This window comes from Pipra filicauda, unplaced genomic scaffold, assembly GCF_003945595.2.
Source record: "Pipra filicauda isolate LSUMZ 115617 unplaced genomic scaffold, ASM394559v2 scaffold192_size1418226_pilon, whole genome shotgun sequence".
NCBI lineage: Eukaryota > Metazoa > Chordata > Aves > Passeriformes > Pipridae > Pipra > Pipra filicauda.
This window is the reverse complement of record NW_024104301.1, coordinates 103,285-122,211: the sequence shown is the minus strand read 5'-3', so window position 1 is coordinate 122,211 and position 18,927 is coordinate 103,285. Positions and strand designations below refer to the sequence as shown.

At 48.5% G+C, this 18,927-nt stretch overlaps 2 protein-coding genes across 4 annotated transcripts in view; one reads left to right on the top strand and one right to left on the bottom strand.

Annotated features, from left to right (window-relative positions):
* Nucleotides 1-3,429, top strand: part of MAPKAPK5 (MAPK activated protein kinase 5) — a 21,643-nt gene extending 18,214 nt beyond the window's left edge. The window contains exon 14 of one of the 2 annotated variants that reach the window (XM_027714891.2): nucleotides 414-3,429. In XM_027714891.2, the coding sequence (XP_027570692.1) occupies nucleotides 414-508 (95 nt within the window). In that variant the 3' untranslated portion in view covers nucleotides 509-3,429. The remainder of the gene's footprint in view (nucleotides 1-413) is intronic. The other variant, XM_027714892.2, reaches the window with a different exon arrangement.
* Nucleotides 2,710-18,927, bottom strand: TMEM116 (transmembrane protein 116). 2 transcript variants are annotated; one of them, XM_027714893.2, is made up of 11 exons: nucleotides 18,877-18,927; nucleotides 18,522-18,568; nucleotides 18,330-18,393; nucleotides 14,354-14,485; nucleotides 10,640-10,744; nucleotides 9,225-9,274; nucleotides 8,576-8,659; nucleotides 8,358-8,496; nucleotides 7,463-7,607; nucleotides 7,293-7,366; nucleotides 2,710-6,562 (listed from the first exon to the last, which is right to left on the bottom strand). In XM_027714893.2, the coding sequence occupies exons 1-11, from the start codon at nucleotides 18,922-18,924 to the stop codon at nucleotides 6,362-6,364; spliced, it is 1,089 nt and encodes a 362-aa protein (XP_027570694.1). In that variant the 5' UTR covers nucleotides 18,925-18,927; the 3' UTR covers nucleotides 2,710-6,361. The 2 variants fall into 2 exon arrangements, with proteins under 2 accessions (XP_027570694.1, XP_039236239.1); XM_039380305.1 differs by lacking the exons at nucleotides 18,330-18,393; nucleotides 18,522-18,568; nucleotides 18,877-18,927 and adding an exon at nucleotides 15,577-15,742.

Below are 18,927 nucleotides of genomic sequence, written 5' to 3'. Positions count from 1 at the left end.
CTGGTTTCCTCCCAGCTGTTCATTCCCTCTTTCTGCTGGAGGCCACTGCCCTCACCCCTGTGAGCACAACATCTCCTCAGCTTGGCTGGGGTGGGAGAACCAGGACAGTCACCTTGGGAGTGCTCAGATGGCTCCTGGACAAAACAGGGGGGCACAGGGGTCAGCCCCAGGAGCAGAGGGGACCAGGGCTATCATCCAGGCTCACAGGGCTTGGTTGTGCTTCTTCCCTCATTCTGTTTTGCTTGGTTGGGTTTAATTTAGGTCTTAAAGTGCTCAATTTTCCAACAGAACTAGACATTGTAACTCATTTTGGTTCTCTTGCCCTAAGTTTGTGTGAACCATTGTTTAACTCCAGCCAGGATTTCTTCCCTTCTTTGTTCCCAGCACCTGACTCCCTGTTCTTTCCCTTCCAGGCAGAGGATTCACAGACAAAGTGGATCGACTAAAACTGGCAGAAATAGTCAAACAAGTCATCGAAGAGCAAACAAACTCCCACGACTCTCAATAGCTGGAGCTTCTTAATCTTATTTTTTTTACCATTTAAGATTTATTCTTTAACTGTAAAAAGTATTTTTATGTAAATTAATAAATCATAATTATTTCATTAAATTTCCATACTGCTTGAAAATGCTGTATAGTTGTAGATACAAAAAAAAAAAATCATTGGTACTGTAATATTTTTTTAAAACTCAGTTCCTTGAGGTCTCTACGATCACTTATGTACTGTTAATCATGAGGGCCCCAAAAGGGGTGGATTATATTGCTAAAGACCATTCTTTCTCTTAATAACCAGTTGCAGGAGCTGCTTCCATCTGCCCCATCCAGCACTGCAGTGACTGTGTATGAGAACAAGAGCCACAGTTTAACCCCTTGCTCAGTGAGTACTTGAAGCAAGTGCTGTGAAACACAAATTCATAGCTGCTCTTGGCACCTAAATTCTGATTCTTTAAGTAGAGGCAACTAAATTAAATAACCTTCAGTGTGGCTCAGTGCCCTGAGAGCCCCCTTGGCCTTGCCCAGGGCATCTGAGTCCATGTGCTTGCTGGAATTTTCAGTTCTGAGCAGTAACTCTCCTCTTTTTGTCTCCTTCCCATCTTCCCCAGACTTTCTTCAAGCCTCACCCTTCTCTCTTTCTCCCTCTTCATCTTCCTCAGACCTTTTGTAAGGCTGAATTCAGCATAAAACTCTTCTTTTTCTCACCTCCTCCAACAGCAGAACAGAAGAATGTTCAAGTTCTTATTACAAGTTGTTTTTATTTTCATGGTGGGATCTTCTATGGACAAAACTCAGCATTGGGTTTGTTTCCTTCAGCCCCCAGTTGTGTGTGATCCAACCCTGTATTCCCATTCTTTCCTTTCTAGGAGATCCAGCTCTTGGTTTTAGACTCTTCTCTTGTTTGAGGGATTATCCTGGTCGGGGTCCCAGTGCTGCTGTGGGATCCCCCAGAGATCCATGTCCTGTGTCCCCTCCAGAGCCCAAATTCCCATTTCTCTGATGCCTTCGAGCTCCTTTTTGGGGGAGCCACAACTCCAGGGCTGCTCCTTCCCACAGGTCCCTTTGCTGCCTCCCCAGGGCAGGTTCTTACACCAGTCTGGAACATTGGCTCCAAAAGCTGCTTTTTTTAACCTTAATGAAGCAAACAAATGGACAGAATCTGTACATATTTCTAGTTTTCTACCTTTGGCTGCTTTTCTTTCTTTTGGGACTGGGTGGAGGCTTTTTATAGAGATATTTTGGTACCAAACCTGTGCAGACACTGAGTGAGTTTGGTCTGTACTGAAGTGCCAATTCAGGGCTACAAGTAACGACTTTGAACATTGTATTTCAGAGCTCCTCACTTTTGGGTTTACATTGACAAACCTGAGCCATGAACCCCATAATTCTCTCTTAGGGCAGTTCTTTGTTGTCTCTTTTCTACATCAAACTCCCTTTAGTTGATGGCAAAGCAGTGTCTGACTCTTTCTATACAGTTTTGTAAAGGGTGATTTAGTTTTTCTACATGAAGGAGATGCTTCATGTCCCCTTCTCTGTCAGCACCTTGTCAGCTTTCCTTTAATCCTGATTTCATTTTCCAATGCCTGATTTATTGCAGAGGAAGAACAGTCCCTATTCCACCATCACTTTGATGGGAACAGGGAGTGTTTGTGTGAGCCAGAATTGTACCTCTGACACTACATGAGATATTTGTGCACTGACCTGTCCATGAAAACTGAAGAGAATTAGCAAGAAACAAGAATATTTGTCATTTCTTGGTTGTATCAGCAACTTTGCAGGGCCTGTGATGTGCACTTCTGTCCTTGCTCTCATTCTAGGTCATGTCAGCGTCCACACAAGTCTGGAAATGTAAGATGGTTTCACTTTTAACTTGAAATCCATGTTTTTTGGGGGAAATTGAAAGTTTTAAGTGTGGCAAATAGAGATAGAAACAAGAAATCACCTGTGTTTGAACAGGAGTGCAAAAACTTCCCTCCAAAGGCACTTTGTGATTCTGCCCTCCAAGGAGGAAAATACTCAGGCATTTTTTTGGGAGACAGAAGTTGGCAGGAAGATGAATCAGACTGGAGCTACTCCCAGGGTGAGCACTGGAATTTTGTCACAAAGAACTGCTTTTTATGGATTTACTCTAAATTTTATTGTCTGGTATAAGTAAGAAAGGCCTGATCTGAAGCAGAGGGAGGAGGGACAGATTAAGAAAACACAATTTGAAGCTTCAAGGTCAAATGGTTTTATTTCTATGAGAAAATTGATTTTTTTTTGTCTCTTTGAAAAGTTAAGTTTTACATTTCAAAGTTAAATACACTTTAATGGATTCATTTTCATATTTTAAAGTAGCATTTGACTTTCTCCTTCCTGTGTTTTATTTTATTTTTCAGTTGACACAAATGCAGGACATCTTGTCTTGATTCTGTAAGGTTTTATTTGGTAATAAATCTACTGATCCTTTATGGCAGACTGTGAATATTGTAAATATCTGGAGCTGGAAGGGTTGTATGGGATCAAAGAAGACTTTGTACAAACACTAAAAATGTGGGAAAGCTTTGTAGGTTGTTTGTTTTTGTTTTTGTTTTTTAGAATTTTATTTAAGTGAAGAAAAATCTCTGAAATCATTTGACCTTTTCAAAATTTGATGTGTATCTGACTTCTCCTGTGATTGATTATTTTATGCTTTTATATCTGTGTTAAAAATTAGAAGAACCTGACTGGGCAAAAGAGATTTGAGTTGGAAATAGCAACATGTCAAAGTTTTGCTGTCCTTACTCCTGGTTTTCATTTTGGAAATCCCAGTCTGTCCCCACATGCCACGTTTAACTTCTGTGTGTTGAGATGTTCCCATTTCTCTCCTCAGTGTTCCCTGTTAGTTCCTTTGGGATCAGTATTATATTGTAAATATTTCCCCTCGGTGTATATAAATGATTTTACTAAACTCAACAGTTCCTGGCTGCTTTTGTTTGGTTCCCAAACTGCTGCAGGGCAGGAGGGGAGGAAGGACAGCTCTGGGATTCTCCTGCCAGCCTGCTTTCCCTGGAAGTGTCCAGAAGGTGTGTGAATGTGGCACTTGGGTTGGAGGTGAACATGGTGGTGGTGGGTTAATGGTTGGACTCAATGGTCCTAGAGGGCTTTCCAACTTTAAAGGATTCAGTTATTCTCCTGCCACCCCACTTCTCCCTGGAAGTGCCCAGAAGGTGTGTGGATGCAGCACTTGGGGACATGGGTTTGTGGTGAATGTGACAGTGCTGAGGGAATGTCGGGCTCAGTCTTAGAGGGCTTTTCCAACCTTAATGATCCCATTATTCTCCTGCCACTCTCAGCCCCCATCCCACCTCCCTCACCAATGGGAATAAGCACTTGGCTTTACATTTTGTGAGATGAAAGGATGACTGACAGGCTGGGCTGGATGAATCCCTAGGAATTGGTGTGCTCTGCCTGGCAACATAATCCAAAACTGCCTTTTTTAAGCCCAGCTTTCCATTAGCTGGCAGCAGCACCTGCCCAGTGCTCCAGTTCAGCCCCCAGGTTTGTTGTAGCCATGACTGGGCAGTGAGAGAGGGAGGGATGAGTCCTTCTGTGTTCAGTGACATTCCCCTGTCAGTGCCATTTCAGTGACATTGGAACTGGGAAGCACTTCCTGTAGGAGGATGATCTCTGCAGGGGCTGATCTGGAGGTGAGTGAAGTGGGAGCCCTGATGGAACCTGTGGCAGGACAGGGAGACACTGGTCCATGAGAAGTGGACTGGCCTGTCTTCAGGCTGGCCCTGGGCTTTTCCAAGGAGCTTGGAGTGCTCCCCTCACCTTTCTGGACACAGAAGAGTGACCTCAGTGTGGCACTTGTGCCCTTCCTGCCTCTGGAAATAGTTTTGTTATCCTCAAGTATGGTTTGATTTGTTGACAGGAGCCAGAGAGACCCTTGTCCCAGTGTCCTTTGTTCCATGAGCAGAGAAGAAGGGCTCTGAGAAGGGATGGTGGGGCAGCTGTGAGTGTCCAGGGCCTCTTCTCAGTGAGAGGTAACATCCATCTGCTTGGTGCCTTTGAGGAATTAATAGTGGGTTGGATGGGTTGGAGCATCCAGACTGGGGAGTGAGAGAACAATTTCCTGGGAGCACTTAAGGCAGCCCAACCCGCTGGGAGTGCTCTCCAGAAGTGGCACAAAACTACTCTGCCCTACTTCCAGGAGGATGTGTGGCCCAAGGAATGCCCTTCCCTGTCCAGGAAGAAGACTCCCCTCAAACCGAGTGATGTGTTGAGCTTGTGAAGGTCTGTCAGCACCCCCTGAGGGCTCTCACTGCCACAGCTGAAGCTCCATGAGCAATCCTGGCATTGTTTCCCAGATAATCTTCCATCACTTCCCACTTCTGAAGCCTTAATCCCCTTTTAAACAAATTGCACTGGCTTGTCACGCTGTCCCCAGGCAGGGTCAGCCCAGGGAGCCTGTCAGGGAGGAGAGGGGGGTGTTTAATGGTGTTTAATGTGCTGCTTCCTCGTGCCCCTGAGGGGAGGGGGCTGTACCAGGGAGGGGGTCCCATCCTCCCCATGGAAATCCTGGGGATACAGAGCCTATGAGACAGGCATTCCAAGGAAACTTGTCCCCCAGTTCAGAAACAGCCCGGATGAAGTGTCCTGTATCATCAGCGCTCAGGGAGTAAATCACACAATTCACCTCAGGCAGAAAGATTTTGGAATATAAAACCTCCCTGTATTTACTTGTGACTCCCAAGGGGACATTATGTCTGAACTTTGGGACTAGAAAATGGGCTCCTGAGGAGGATTTAAAGGCCCAGGTGGAAGAAGACACCCCAAAAGCTGCTGAGAGTTAAAACTCCCCTGTGTGGGACTTCCCGTAGCAGCAGTGGAAAGCTGGACTCAGGCACTAGACTCGGCCTCCAGCTGCAGAGGACTCATTAAAACTGATCTGGATGCAAACACAGGGTTGTAGCTGGACCTGGTTTTTATCCTGTGGAACAGCAAAATTGAATTGTTTTGCTCAACCTCACTGTGTAAGAGAAAAATCAGTCATTGACGAAAACACCAGGGGCATCGTGTGACTGACACACAGTTTACACAGTTGTGTAAGTTAATTACACAAACTGGAGTATTTCCTCTTCTTGTATAACCTGCTATGTGAAAAATTTGGGTTAGACTCAAAACGTGAAGCTGTTAGAAAATAAAGAGTGTAAATTAAGGGAGTTGTTTCAACCCAGCTAAAGATCTTTTTTTATTTTCTGTATCATGGACGGACCTCAGTAAATAATTCACTTGAGCATCTGGAAATGTAGAGAGAGATTCAGATTTAATCCTGCTCACCTGGTTCATGATGCTCCACAGGGTTGAAGAAGCTGATTTTTGTGAGTATTGTGGTTGAGCAGGGGTTGGCACGAAGAACAGGCATGGAAGTGAGCACTGATGTTTTTATCCTGCTTTGCAGTTCTTCATTCCCTGCAGTTGGCTCTTAGTATGGTGCATGTTCTCATGGTTATAGTGAATTCAAAGTCAGAGATATGAAAAATATTCACTTTGCTTTACTGTTATTTTGCAATGGCAAATACTTCAAGAAATAAAACAAATACTTGGAGAAGTAAAACATCCTCTGCTGGAGCTGGATGAGACCTCTGAGCTGTTACACACCATCTGCTGCATTTCTAGGGATATTTCCAGAAGCAGAAAGTCTGGACTAGAGATTTACCATGTTGAAAGAATCCATTTAGAGTCCATATGACCTGTAAAATAAATAACTATCTCCACTGAGTGTCTCTGACAGACCTGCTCGGGCTCCTCCCTCCCCACGGCTGGGACAGTTTGGAGCCAACAGCCCCATCCCGGGTCTGGATGACATTCCTAAAACACGAGGAGGTGTTGGCAGGACACTTCAGAGCAGCGTGGACGTGGAGCCCTCAGTGTCTGGGGGGCTGGTGGGGGCTGTGCTGGAGTAGAACTTCTTCTGGGAGCGCAGGAGGGGGGTCTGGGTGTCCACGTCCCGGCGGGCGCCGCGTTTGAGGGACAGGAACACGTGCTGGGTCCATCCGTACACCAGGCAGTTCAGGAGCCCCTGGGAAGCTGCTGTGAGAGCCTGGGACAGAGCACAGGGGGGGATCAGGGCTCCTGGAATCCAGCACTGCACAGTGCTCTGAGCTCCCTGCCAGCCTGGAAGACCTCCCACTTCCAGCATGGAATTCTGGATTCAGCATTATTCACCTGCACCCCATGTGTGATAGAGCAATCTCATGATTTTTTAAACAAATAGTTAATAAATATCTAATTATATATAAACCCATGGAAATGTATTTTCTAGAAATATATTTTAATATATTATATATAAGATATTTTAAATAATTATATAATATAACACAATTTCTAAATTCTGTCTCAGCCATAAGAAGCAGCTGGACAAGTGTTATGAAGGAATCACTTTTGGAGACTTAGGGACACAGGGAAAACACAGAGGAGAAAAAACCAAACTGATTTCTGGGGATCCTTTCTACTCTTATTTGCTACAATTTCCATGATCAAAGAATTGCTGAGGTTGGAAAAGGCCTTTAAGATCACCAAGTCCAAACATCACCCCAGCACCACCACCATGTTCACCACTAAACCGTGTCCTCATGGTGCTGGATTTTGGTCACTGAGACCTTTTCAGATAAATCACCCACCAGAGATCTTTGCCAACCAAAAGCACAAACCAGACTCAGGTTCACATGGAGTGATCCTTGTCCATCTACATCCAGCTGGGACCAGACTCAGGATTAGGAGGCTCAGGGTGAGAAGGCAAAGCCCAGGAGGCGGCAGGGGCAGAGATTTACCTGCAGGATCAGCAGGGCCATGTAGATCTTGCTGGTTGTTGAAACAGTCAACTTCAGCATTCCAAGGAGGACAGCTGTGAAAAGGGAAGGACAAGAGGGTGTTGCTTCAACCCCACCTCTCTGGAGTTCCACAGGGGAGCACTGTGGGAGGAACTCAGCTCTCTGCTCACCTGGGGCCCAGCAGCAGAAGAACACGATGGGGTAAAAGACCACTCGTTGTTCCACCATCTTAATCATGGCCCACTGCTGGTCCCCCAGGAACCCTGTGGAGTTCACAAACCTCTTGTACAGACCTCGGGCCTGGCTGAGGATCACCTGAAAGGGAACAGGCAGATGATAATGTTTAGGCTGGGAGCTGCTGGGTTCACCCAGGACAGGTCCCACCTCAGTCCATCCAGCCTTTTCCCACAATAGGGGGGGAAATCCTGGGAGAGATGTGCTTTGCATGTGACCTTTTCTAAACTGAAGACTCTGAATTGATTTATACTCTTAGAATCATAAAATCAAAAAGGAAAGACCTTCAAGATCACTGAGTCCAAACATTAATCACCTCCTGCTGACTATGCAGTAGGTGAACTCTGCTGCCAAGCAGAGCCTTCTCTACCTGCTAAATCCTTTTGGGGATGGGCTGACAGAACACAGGACTCTAGATGGATTTATGTGGTGGCACAGTGCTATTTTCCCTCCCCTACCACCCCTTCCAGAAGGGAAGCAGCACCACACAGTTATTCCTCTGCCATATTTACAAGAGCTTGTAGTGGAAGGACAAGTGGAAATGGCTTCAAATTGAAAGAGAGGAGGTTTAGATGGGATGTTGGGGAGAAAGGGTGCTGAGACCCTGGGACAGGTTGCCCAGAGAGGTGGTAGAAGTGATGGAAGTGTCCAAGGCCAGGTTGGACAGGGTTTGGAGCAACCTGGTCTGGTGGAAGGTGTCCCTGCCCATGGCAGGGGGTGGGACTGGATGAGATTTAAGGTCCCTTCCAACCCAAACCATTCCATATGACAGCCTGGCCTCTGGTGCCATCCAAGCAAAGATGCAGAGATGCAAAGGCCCATGTTTCTTACCAGAATGGCCACGAAGCTGATGAGGAAGGAGATGAGGAAGACCCCGATGCCGTAGAAATGCATCGCGCGGCAGACGGAGCCGCTCAGGGTCTGCGGCTCGTTGGTGGTCACGGCGATCTCCGTGTGCATCAGGAGACAGCTGTGGGGCAAAGGGGACAGCCTGAGCTCCTGCCCTGCCCCAGCAGCCCTGGGGCTGTGTCGGAGGGGCTGAGGCTCACCCGTGCTTCTGGCTGAAGTTCTGGTAGCAATTACTGCTGTTGCCCAGGCAAAACACCGGCACCATGAGGAGGAAAGGGATGAGGCTGAGAGGAGACAGGACAACAGAACAGTCATTGGTTATTGCACTGCTCCATCCCACCCCCAGCAAACACCACTTGGTTTTTCTCCTGTCACTACAGAGGAATTAAAATTGGTTTTGTTGACGTTGCTCTGGAAAAGTATTTTATCAGCTTTACCAACGTCGGTGCTTTCATTCGTGAGGGCTAATCATTGGTGAAGGGAGCACCTTCTGGAAAACCACATCTAGTTAATAAAGTTATGATTAACTTGGTTAAAAAAACCCTCTTACTCTGTGTTTGTGAGGTCACACTGCTGTTAATGATGAGTTTTACGGGCTTTAGTAAATCTTACTTCAAAACAAGTAGGAAGCAGAGATCAGCACGCTGCAGTTTGCCAAACCACATCATCCTGCCAGGGAGAACTAAACCTTACCAACACCACATCATCCTGCCAGGGAGAACTAAACCTTACCAACACCACATCATCCTGCCAGGGAGAACTAAACCTTACCAAAACCACATCATCCTGCCAGGGAGAACTAAACCTTACCAAAACCACATCATCCTGCCAGGGAGAACTAAATCTTACCTCGACGAGATCGTTGCTATTCGGCCGACACAACTTGCGTAATCTACAGCCTGCAAAATCCAACAAGTTTATTTAAATCATCATTCCTGTACAGCTCCCTGCTCCACAGGAACCAGCTCCCAGGGAGTATTTCAGCAGCTGAGGGTCCTTCAAACGCTGATTAATCCCCAGGACAAATGTTTGGTTCTAATTTGCACTGAGTCAACATGGCCAAGTTCAACCTGTGCTGATTTGGAACGGAATCAACCCTCGCTGACTGTCCTGTTCTGCTTCAGGAGGAGGATCAGAGAAGGGAACTTGGACCTGGACAAGGAGCAGAGACTTGATGAGCCCTCTGGTGGGACTTGCTTATTTTTTGTACTGTTTATTCACTTCCCTTGGCCCTGTTCCTCAGAAACTTCACGTTCTGGTGAAGAAATTCAGGCAGTTTGGAGTGTCCTGGTATCTGCTCACCAGGAAACGTGCTTTGGCAGTGGGACCCACCCAGCAGCATCAGCACACTGTGGGACACTGAAGGGTGGGGAATTATGGCATGTGTGGGAGCCCAACAAGAAGGAATCCAGTCCTGTAAGTGGATCCAAACCCCGTGGATAAAACCCCTTTAAATTTAGAGTGATCTGCCCAGCCTGGTGCTCCTGAACTGACGGATGGAATATCTGGGATACAGAGCAAATGTCTGGGGAAGAAAAGGCTGTCTGGGGCAGTTTGATGGGATGAGATGCATCAGGAATATTCCACCTTGCAGGAATACACAGGGAGCCACACAGCAGTCACAGTGCCTCCCTGTTTAGCCAGGAGTGAGGTGGGAAACAACTGCAGGGAGGATTTTGGTCATGAGGTGTGTGAAGTGTTTGCTCAGCCTGCAGTGCAGGGAGTGTTTTCCTGAGTGCTCTGTCCTTGTTCCTCAGTTCCCAGCGATTACACTGGTGCCCCAAAGGGCTTTTGGAAAGGCCAGGGATGATGAAGTGAGGACTGGCCCCTGCTCCCTGAGCCAGCAGGTCCTGTTAGCACTAGTTCCCTTCACACCTTCTATCTCAAACCCTTACTGAGTGACACCTGAGGAGGACAGAAATTGTCAGTTCTCAGTTCCAGGCTGTCCAGGTACCCCCTGCTCTCCTGTCCCTCTGCTGTGCCCTGGCAGAGGGCAGTCACCAGTTTGGTGACAGCACCAAATCAGTCATTCAGCTGCTGCAAACCCCTGGTCTGCCAACTGCTTCCCCAGCCCCCAGAGCTGAGAGGCTCTCACAGACCCAGCAGTAACTCTGCTGACCTCATCAATTCATACAGCCACGGGGCAGAAGGGCCTTCAAGGTCCTTTTGGTGAGTAAACTGTTCTGTGTGCAGCCCCCACATCCCACCATGCCCCTCAGTCAGACCTGGGCACCCAACTGTTGTTCCACATCCGTCCTACTCACCTGGGGGAGCACCCTGAAGAGGTTCTGGTTGTACTTCACCTTTAGGTCCCTGTACAGGTGCCACGTGTAGTTGACAGTGTAGAGGAAAGAGGCCACGTAGAATATCTGGGAAATGCAAACATTTCAGTCCTATAATAACAGTTTCTGTAGCCCGTTTAGTTCCTCCCTGATGATCCAAAGCCTGTGGAACAGAGGCAGGAAGAAACATCTGCCAAAGGTGAGGATCCTTCACAACTCCTTGTGCTCGCATCCAGGTGGGAAGAGCCAGGTTGAGGAGAGGCTCCCACTTTAAACCTCACAAAGGGAGCTTCACTTGGGGCTCAGACAGGGGACAGGAGAACTAATGACAGCAGGGCTGTCTTAGAAAATCAAATCTTTGTGATTTGGCTCATTTTTTAGCCCAAATTTTGGCAACAGGTCCAGAGGCACTTGGATCCTCTCTGTGCTACGTCCATTAGGAAACAACACAGATGTGACATTTAGACTTTTGCATAATGAGCTCCCCACGCTGAGAATTCACGGGAAATGCAAAACAATGGGATATTTAAAGAGGAAAGTGAGGGCAGAGAATATCTGCCTGGGTTAACATCTCAAAAATCCCTTTTCTCTCCCTGGGAAAAAAGAGGAGAGAAAAGACAGAGCACACTGTTTCCCACTGAGAGTTTCACAGCCTGAGATGAGACCAAATATCTAAAATTCCCTGCAAAACCTCCCAAATCTTTATCCCATTTATTTTCAAATCCACGTTTGCTCCAAGCTGCCTGATCAGACCATGTCCATGCATGTGCTGTTTGTTACAGGAAACACACACTTCAGTGGGAAAGGCAAAGAGGAAGGGCTGGACAAGGGAATTTCTTTTCTTTGCCAAAAAGATAAGCAGCACAGGTTTGCCACCCTGGGATCATCCACGTCTGGGAAAGGAGTCACTGAACAAACTCAGCCTCCTTCACTGAGGTGGCAAATGCTCTTGGCTGGCTCAAGGGGCCGAGTCCAAGGGGCTGTGACATTGCAGCAGGAACATTGCAGTGACTTTCCAGCTCATTAAACGAGCTTTAATGAGTGTTTGCTGCCCTTTTTCAATTACTTCCAGGGAAGGTCATCAAAACAGTCCACAAATATTGCTGTCTTGCACTTCAGGCTCAAGAAATGTCAGCACTGCCTTCTGGTTTGGTGGAGGGAGCCAAATGCCCCTTGGGAAGATGACAGCAGAAAGTGAAGGGAATTCTGCTTTCCCGAGCCCCAGCTTTGGGGCTGGGGACAGTCCTGCAGCACTTCCCATGAGGAGATAAAGCAGAGACACCAGAGGCCCTCATTATCCCTCTTGTGTGGCTCCCATTGTGCTCCCCAGCGTGGGCAGAGCCTGCCAGGATATTATTAGGCCACTGGAACTGAACTGGAAGAATGTGGGGGAATTGTGCAATTATAACCACAATCTTTATTCTGCACTTTATTATTGTAACACAGAGGCAAGGCAGGGAGGAGGAGAGAACAACGTCAAGATACAGCAAAGGGAGCAGTATTTACATTAATGTCAATCAAAGCTCTGGGGCTGAAACAGGGAAAACCCAAGAAGCAAAGCAATCTCCTCCTTTAGGGATGTTGGGGAGCTCCATCCACTGCAACACCAGCCCATGGTGATAAACTGAGGGCAAACAGCCTGAATAAGGCAAAAGATTGTCCTGCTCCTGAGGCAATGTCTTGGGACATCCCAGGGACCCTGGTGTGAGTCTCTCCAAGGGCTGCCAGCTGTAAACACCCTGCTGAGCCCCCCTTGCCCATCCTCACCCTCTGACATCTGACTTTTTCTAGGTGCTGGTGTGCAGAGAAGCCACATGTGTTTATGAGGCACCCTGTGAGACATTTATTTGCTCATTCCACCGGGTTCTGCTCCAAAGAAGCTGCTGGTTGAACCTCTCCCTGGCTCCTTCTTACGCACAAGGTGTTCCCAACACCCCCAAGGGCAGAGGGGGGTGTGGGGTGGGGTGTCCTGCTCAGTCACGTGCCCACTGTGGACAGGTTGCCATGGCAAGTGCTCCATTTGTTTTCATTTCTCCCAGAGCAAACAGCAGTGACAGCTCTTGCCAGGCACAACCTGGCTCTGCCATCGGGGCAGCCCTTGTGCCAGGGGGGACTGGAGTGGCACGTGGAAGAGGGGCCTGGTGACACTGGCTGGGGTCAGGATGTGGCCCTGCACACCCCACCACAGCACCCTGACTGTCCCCTCTCCTGTAAGGACTAACCTAAGGCCAGTTCTGCTCACCCAGCATGAAAACAAAGCTCCCACTTTGCCCCCCTCCTGTGCTGGTGTCCCTGAGAAGCACAGCCACAGGCACAGGCTGGAAAAGGGAGGGCAGAAACAGCCAGAAGTGCATGGGAGCCGAGAAATGATGCCATATTGTCTATATCCAACCTATTTTTCCTCCAGGCCATAAAAAAGATCACACTTCATCAAGGACTGTCCCCAGGCAAGGGAAACAGCTCAGGAACACCTTCAGTCCCACCTGCTCCTTCCACCTTTCAGCTCTGGAAAGCCTTTGCCAAGCTCTCCTCATTTCCCCCTGTACCATCATCTCGAAAACACCTTTGGTGCTGTTCTGCATTATTCCCAAGAGGCCAAGTTACCCACATCCCACTGTTTCATCTCTCGACAGGAACACATTGCAGAGCCTCCACAGCGGAGCTGGAGAGAGCAGAGATGAGCCTGGAGTGGAACAGCTGCTCTCAACAGCCTCAGGAACACACTTGTACCCACAAAAACAGCTGCTGGAACACCCCCGGGCTGCAGGAACCCATCCCCAGACACACAACAGCAGGAACAACTCCATTCCACACCTGTAGCTACTTCCCTGCCCTCTCCGAGGCACCCGGAGATCCTCTCTGACTTCTGATGCTGCTGCTCAGTGAGGATATTTAGTTCCCACCATACTCCCAGGGAGATTCCCGAGCCCACACAACACACACCAAGGCTCCCCAAAGCCCCTTGCTCTTCCCAGCCACATCCTTTAAAAGGAAACTGTTAATCCTACGGATCATCACTTGTGAACCACCGTCCTGGCCCAGGCTTGGCAGAGTTCTGATCCTGTACAGTTGTTTTGGAGCAGTGATTTCCAAAGCCTAATTCTGAAAAGGGAACCAGGTGAGACAAAAGCAAACTGTCAGGAAAATGGAGTTCACTCCCTCTGCTCCAATTAGTCTCCAGCACAGGGAATCAGCTGGAAAGCAGCTGAATCACTGGGGCTGAGCCTGTGCTGACGGAGCAGCCCTTGAGCACCCTTGGGAAGAGCAACCAAGAGCAGGGATGTTTATGTGAGTAATGCTGTAAATGTGAGCTCAAGTGCATCCCAGAACGTGTCTGCTCCTGCCCAGGCTGGAGGAAGCTCTTTGAGAGGCACAGAGATCCTCTGGGCAGGGATCCAGCAGGAAAGAGATCAAGCCCCATCCACTCACTTTACACAAGCAATCACAAAATCCCATGATGTCTTTGCCTTCCTCATGGCCTCTCCCACACCAGAGGATCCTGAACCCAAATGTCATTATCTCCCTTTTCCACACAAAGGCAAGACATCAATAAGTCAAGTTCACGCAGGGAGCCTCTGCCAAAACCTGTCTATAAACAGCCCCCACAGCCACAGTGATCACCAGAAGAGTTAATTGTGGCAAATTACTGTTCCAGCAGGAATGTGATGCCACAGGGGTAGGATTAGGGACACTTACCTGTCCCGTTGCTTGCAGGTTGTAGCAGATGAGGTCCTGCTGGGAGGTGGGTGAGCTGTAGAGCAGAGCCCCAGCCAGCCAGCACATTCCCAAAAACAGGTCAGAGAGGCTCAGGTAGAAAAGTGGACGCACCTGGGGGAAGGGAAAAGTCTCATCAGGTGTGAGAGGCACCACAACACTCCCACACCCACCCACAGCTGCAGCTTTACCCTGTATCAGACATACAGACATTAAACACAGCCTTCCAAAGCCTTTTCTGCAGGAATGAGTGTCAGTAGAAGGCCAGTGTCCCACTGCAAACTTATTTTAAAAGCCTTAATTAAGGATAAGTGGGGTATGAGTAGCACTTTGTAGAGGGATGATTTTACCCTTAGGGAAGCACTATGACAAGATTTCTGAGAGTCAATTTAACTGCAGCAAACCTTGAAAGCTTCAAGTAAAAAAGTCTCTCTCTACTTTCACAGCCAAGGGAGTTTAAAGAAAAGTTCTCAGATGGAAATAATTCAACTGTTACTCCTAAATATCACCCTTGTTTTCAGTCCTTTAAAATGACTGTACCAATTCCTAGTAGAAAGATTAATTGTGCTCAGACTAATCAACCAAGCATGGACATCAATACATCAGGTGTTATCTGAACAGTGTTATCCCCCTGCTCTGCTGGTGAACTCTCCTTGCAGACAAAATCCACACAAATTCGTGCTCTCAGGAGCTGCTCCAACGCAGATCCCCTGCTCTAACCACCCTTTCTGCCACTGGGATCCAAGAGCAGCATCAAAACTTACAGGAAATAACTCAAATATCCATAATTTCACAATTCTGCAGAATGGGAGAGGCTGGCAGGGAGAAGAGATATTATGTTTTAAATCAACTCAGAGAGAAATTAAACTTTTGGCAAACACAAACCCTTCTTCAGATACGAAATAACTTTAAACAGGCATTTTCCCCCTGTGTTCCATGTCATTTCAGCTGGTGACTAAGGCTGGGTCTATGTCACACGCCAGATTAACTTCCACTGAGAGCCATTAGTCTGCTGGAACAGAGTCACGTCTCCTTTAACAGCAGTTTCCAGCCCATTTCCAGTTTGCAAGCACTGGCCAGGACTGTAAACACTGCAGGAAAACATTTGTGCAAAATTCTGGCCAACATTTTTGTCGTTAGTGGGAGAGCAGACACTCTGGAAAAGCAGCCTGATTATCTACATTTTTAATTGTAACCTTTGGTACCTCATTTTCAGCATCCTGGAGAGAAAACGATGGTGGTTTTCTTTCCCTACAGAAAATTATAATGTTAAAGACAGCATGGAAACATTTCAAGGGGCTGTGGGCTTTATATTTTTTTTTCATGGAATTGAGCTTCTGATGGGATTTGCCTCAATATTGTCCTGGAAGTAAACATTTGCCACCCATCGTGCTGGGTTGTACTTGTTCCCATGAGCAATGAGAAGGAGATTAGTAAGACTGATAAGATGTAAGGTAGATCTGATTGAGCCAGATTTACCTTTGAGGCATAATGGCACAAATATCTGGAGTTAATATTTATATAATTTCATTTATATGCCTTTTTTAACCAGTCTTTTCATTGCTGGTGCACAATTGAAGCCCTGGCAGGACAGGCTGGGGACACCACCCAGTTTGTGAGCAGGGCAGGTTAAACCAAACAGCTCTAAAATAAGCAAAGAAGCAACTTTTGCAATCGAACAGGTGACTCCTTTCCCCAGCAACAAGTGCCCTTGGAGCGAGGAACCACTGGCTGGTCGAGGAGTTTTGGCCCAGACCTGAATAAAGAAGTAGGTGACAGTGATAAGCGAAGCCAGTTTGGTTCTGACTTGCAAAAGGGGAAAGCAAATACCAAATGGTATTTATAAAATAGAGGAAGGGACTGGAAAGACGTAATGATTTCCATCCTGGCAGCTCCAGATGCCAGGCTGGAGCACGCACGGTGATGTGGCTCTGTGGCCATCACCCAGGCACATGGTGAGCTGACATTTCTTCCTTCAACCCGTTGATCTGAGCTTTCTTCTGAATGATTTAGCTCAGGTTGAAGAGTTTTATTGACCCCATAAAGACAGAAAAGCTTCAAGAATGCAATATTTGATTTCTGGGGACAGGAGGGGAAGTGTTTCTAACATCGTTCTCCTCCCAGGCTCAAGAGCTGTTTATTTTTAAACATTTTGCTGTGGGTCCTCATGACTCAGGGAATATGTTTGTGGCAAGCTTTGATATGGATCTCTTCCAGCCCCTTTGTTTACAAACTTCCACTGCAGACCAGAAACATGAGGACAAGGCAATGGGGAAGTTACTGAAGATTGTGTCGCTTTTGAAACCCCAGCAGCAGATCTCCCCTGGCACCAGCAGAGGAGCCTGGAAGGCTGTGCAGAGCAGTGCCTCCAGCTGGCACCCACCCCTCCCACCCGGATTTGAAGCAATAATCTGAGCAGAAACATCTGGACTCCCTCGAGCAGGAAGGGCCCATCTGTGACCTGGAGCCATGTGTGGCTCACGAGCAGCTCCCAAGCCACAGCCACATCATATGATTGAGAGAGAGCAGAAGGGCTCCGGAGTGACCAGGCTTCTGGCCATGGAAGTAACGGGAAGAGGCTGCTGAGTCACAACAGGACACCTGCCAAACCCAGCTCTGCATCATTCCAGAGTGGAGGACCCCAGGAGAGAACCACATGTGGAGCTCTCCTGGTGCAGATGTGATGGAAGGAGCCTCTGATGTGCACCTTTAGCAGCACAAGCTCAGGCAGGTTTTCCATCCCAGCACTAAGGCGAAGTCCCAGCCTCCATTTCTCCCTGCAAATGCATGGAGATCTCCAAAGCTCCTTCTGGATGTGCTGGGCAGAGCATTTCCAGGAGGAAAGATGCCTGTGTGTTATAATGGGGGTAGATTTGCCCTACAAACTTGGACTCGTGTTCTCCTCCCCACTCTGCTTCATCCAGCGACGTGTCAGCTGTCAGCTTGCCTGCATCCCTTCTGCAGGGATAACTCCCTGCATTCCCTGGAAATCCTGTTCTCTGGGCTGCTGATCAAACCCATGATGTACAAAGAACAGTGAAGATGAGAGAAGGACAGATACAGCTGCTGGCAGCTCCACTGTCCTTCTCTTACAGTAACCTGTTGCCTGCAAATCCAAACCCCAGCTTCACAGGGATTAGCTCTGCTCACTACCTGTGAGAAGTCTGGGACACACAGAGGGACTGTGTGTGGATACCCAAGCCTGGCAGGATGAGACAGATGTCTGTGGATACTGTGCATGTGCCAGACACCTGCTTGGTATGTCAGATATATCTCAGCCCCAGGGGGTTCCTGCATAACCTCTGCATGGGATGCCCTTAGGACGTGCCAGGCACTGCATTCCTGTCCCACCTGCAGCACACGTGCAGGCTGTCCCACCCCAAGGGATGTGTGCACCTGAGTCCCACAGCTTCAGCATTAGGAATGTTCATGGCAGGTGACCCTTCCAAAGCCCCACTGCAGAGTCCAACACAACAAACTGCTTTTCAGCCCCTTTTTGTCTGAACTTTGAGTTGAATCAGCTGCATCTTTGAGTTGTATCAGTTTTAGCAGTGCACCTGCCTGGAAATCTCCCCAGAGATACCCAAAGATCTGTAAAAGAATTTCCACAGGCACATCTCCAATTTGCACTTCAGCAGCTTTGTGCACAGCTCCGCAGCACTCCAGGAGTTTTGTCCCACCGAGGAGGGCACATTAACAAATCCCTGCTCCCAGGAACAACTGGAGTAGCAGAAAGCATAGGGCTGAGGAACCTGCTTCTCCTTGCACAGGTACAGTTCAAGGTCAGCCCCTTCAACTCCTATCACAAAGAGCCAAAATCTTGTCAAGCCCTTTGCCTCCCTTGCTGCTAAACAAGGTTTAACCACATAACCCTGAGACCTGCAGCTGCTCCAAGGTGATCCACCTGCACAGGACCAACACCTCGGCTGAGGGAGGGAGAGGGAGGCACAGCTCTTACCTCGGGGGACCTCACTGCGTTTTGGAAGACGGCGTAGGCAATAATCGAGCTGGAACCTACAACGCTGAGAAAACAAAGCACAGGTTGGAACAGGAGCGCGTCTGCCTCGCCGGGTACGCGAGTTCTCTTTTTTTTTTTTTTTTTCTGGAGAAAATCGCCTTTGCGATAGTAACTCCGTTCAGCCCGTCGTACCTGAGCATGGCCATGGTGAACTGGATCCACTGGAGCGCCGAGTAGACCTGAGGAAAGGACAGGACGGAGCTCAGGTGGCGGCCACGGAGCGGGGACTGGGGACCGAGGGATCCCGAATAGGAGCGGGCAGCACGGACCGGGACGGGGACCGCGAGGTGCCGGGGAGGAGCAGCGCGGCCCGGTGACCCTGACCGGGGGATCCCGGATAGGAGCGGGCAGCACGGGCCGGGACCCGGGGGATCCCGGATAGGAGCGGGCAGCGCTGCCGGTGCCGGCGGGCTGGGGATGGAGCGGGAGGGGATGGAGGAGAAGGGACGCGCACGGCGAGGTCCCGGTGCCGGCGGGGCTCGCTCACCTCCTGCCAGCCCCCGTCCAGCCGGGCCGCCTCCGCCGGCAGGGCCATGGG

Excerpts from the sequence above, each read along its gene's own strand:
- TMEM116 (XM_027714893.2), bottom strand. The coding sequence starts at position 18,924 with ATGGCCCTGCCGGCGGAGGCGGCCCGGCTGGACGGGGGCTGGCAGGAG. Across the intron at positions 14,486-18,329 it reads ACGCAGTGAGGTCCCCCGAG|GTGCGTCCACTTTTCTACCT; the intron begins GTAAGAGCTGTG and ends CCCTTCCCCCAG. Across the intron at positions 7,608-8,357 it reads TCAGCTTCGTGGCCATTCTG|GTGATCCTCAGCCAGGCCCG; the intron begins GTAAGAAACATG and ends GTTCCCTTTCAG.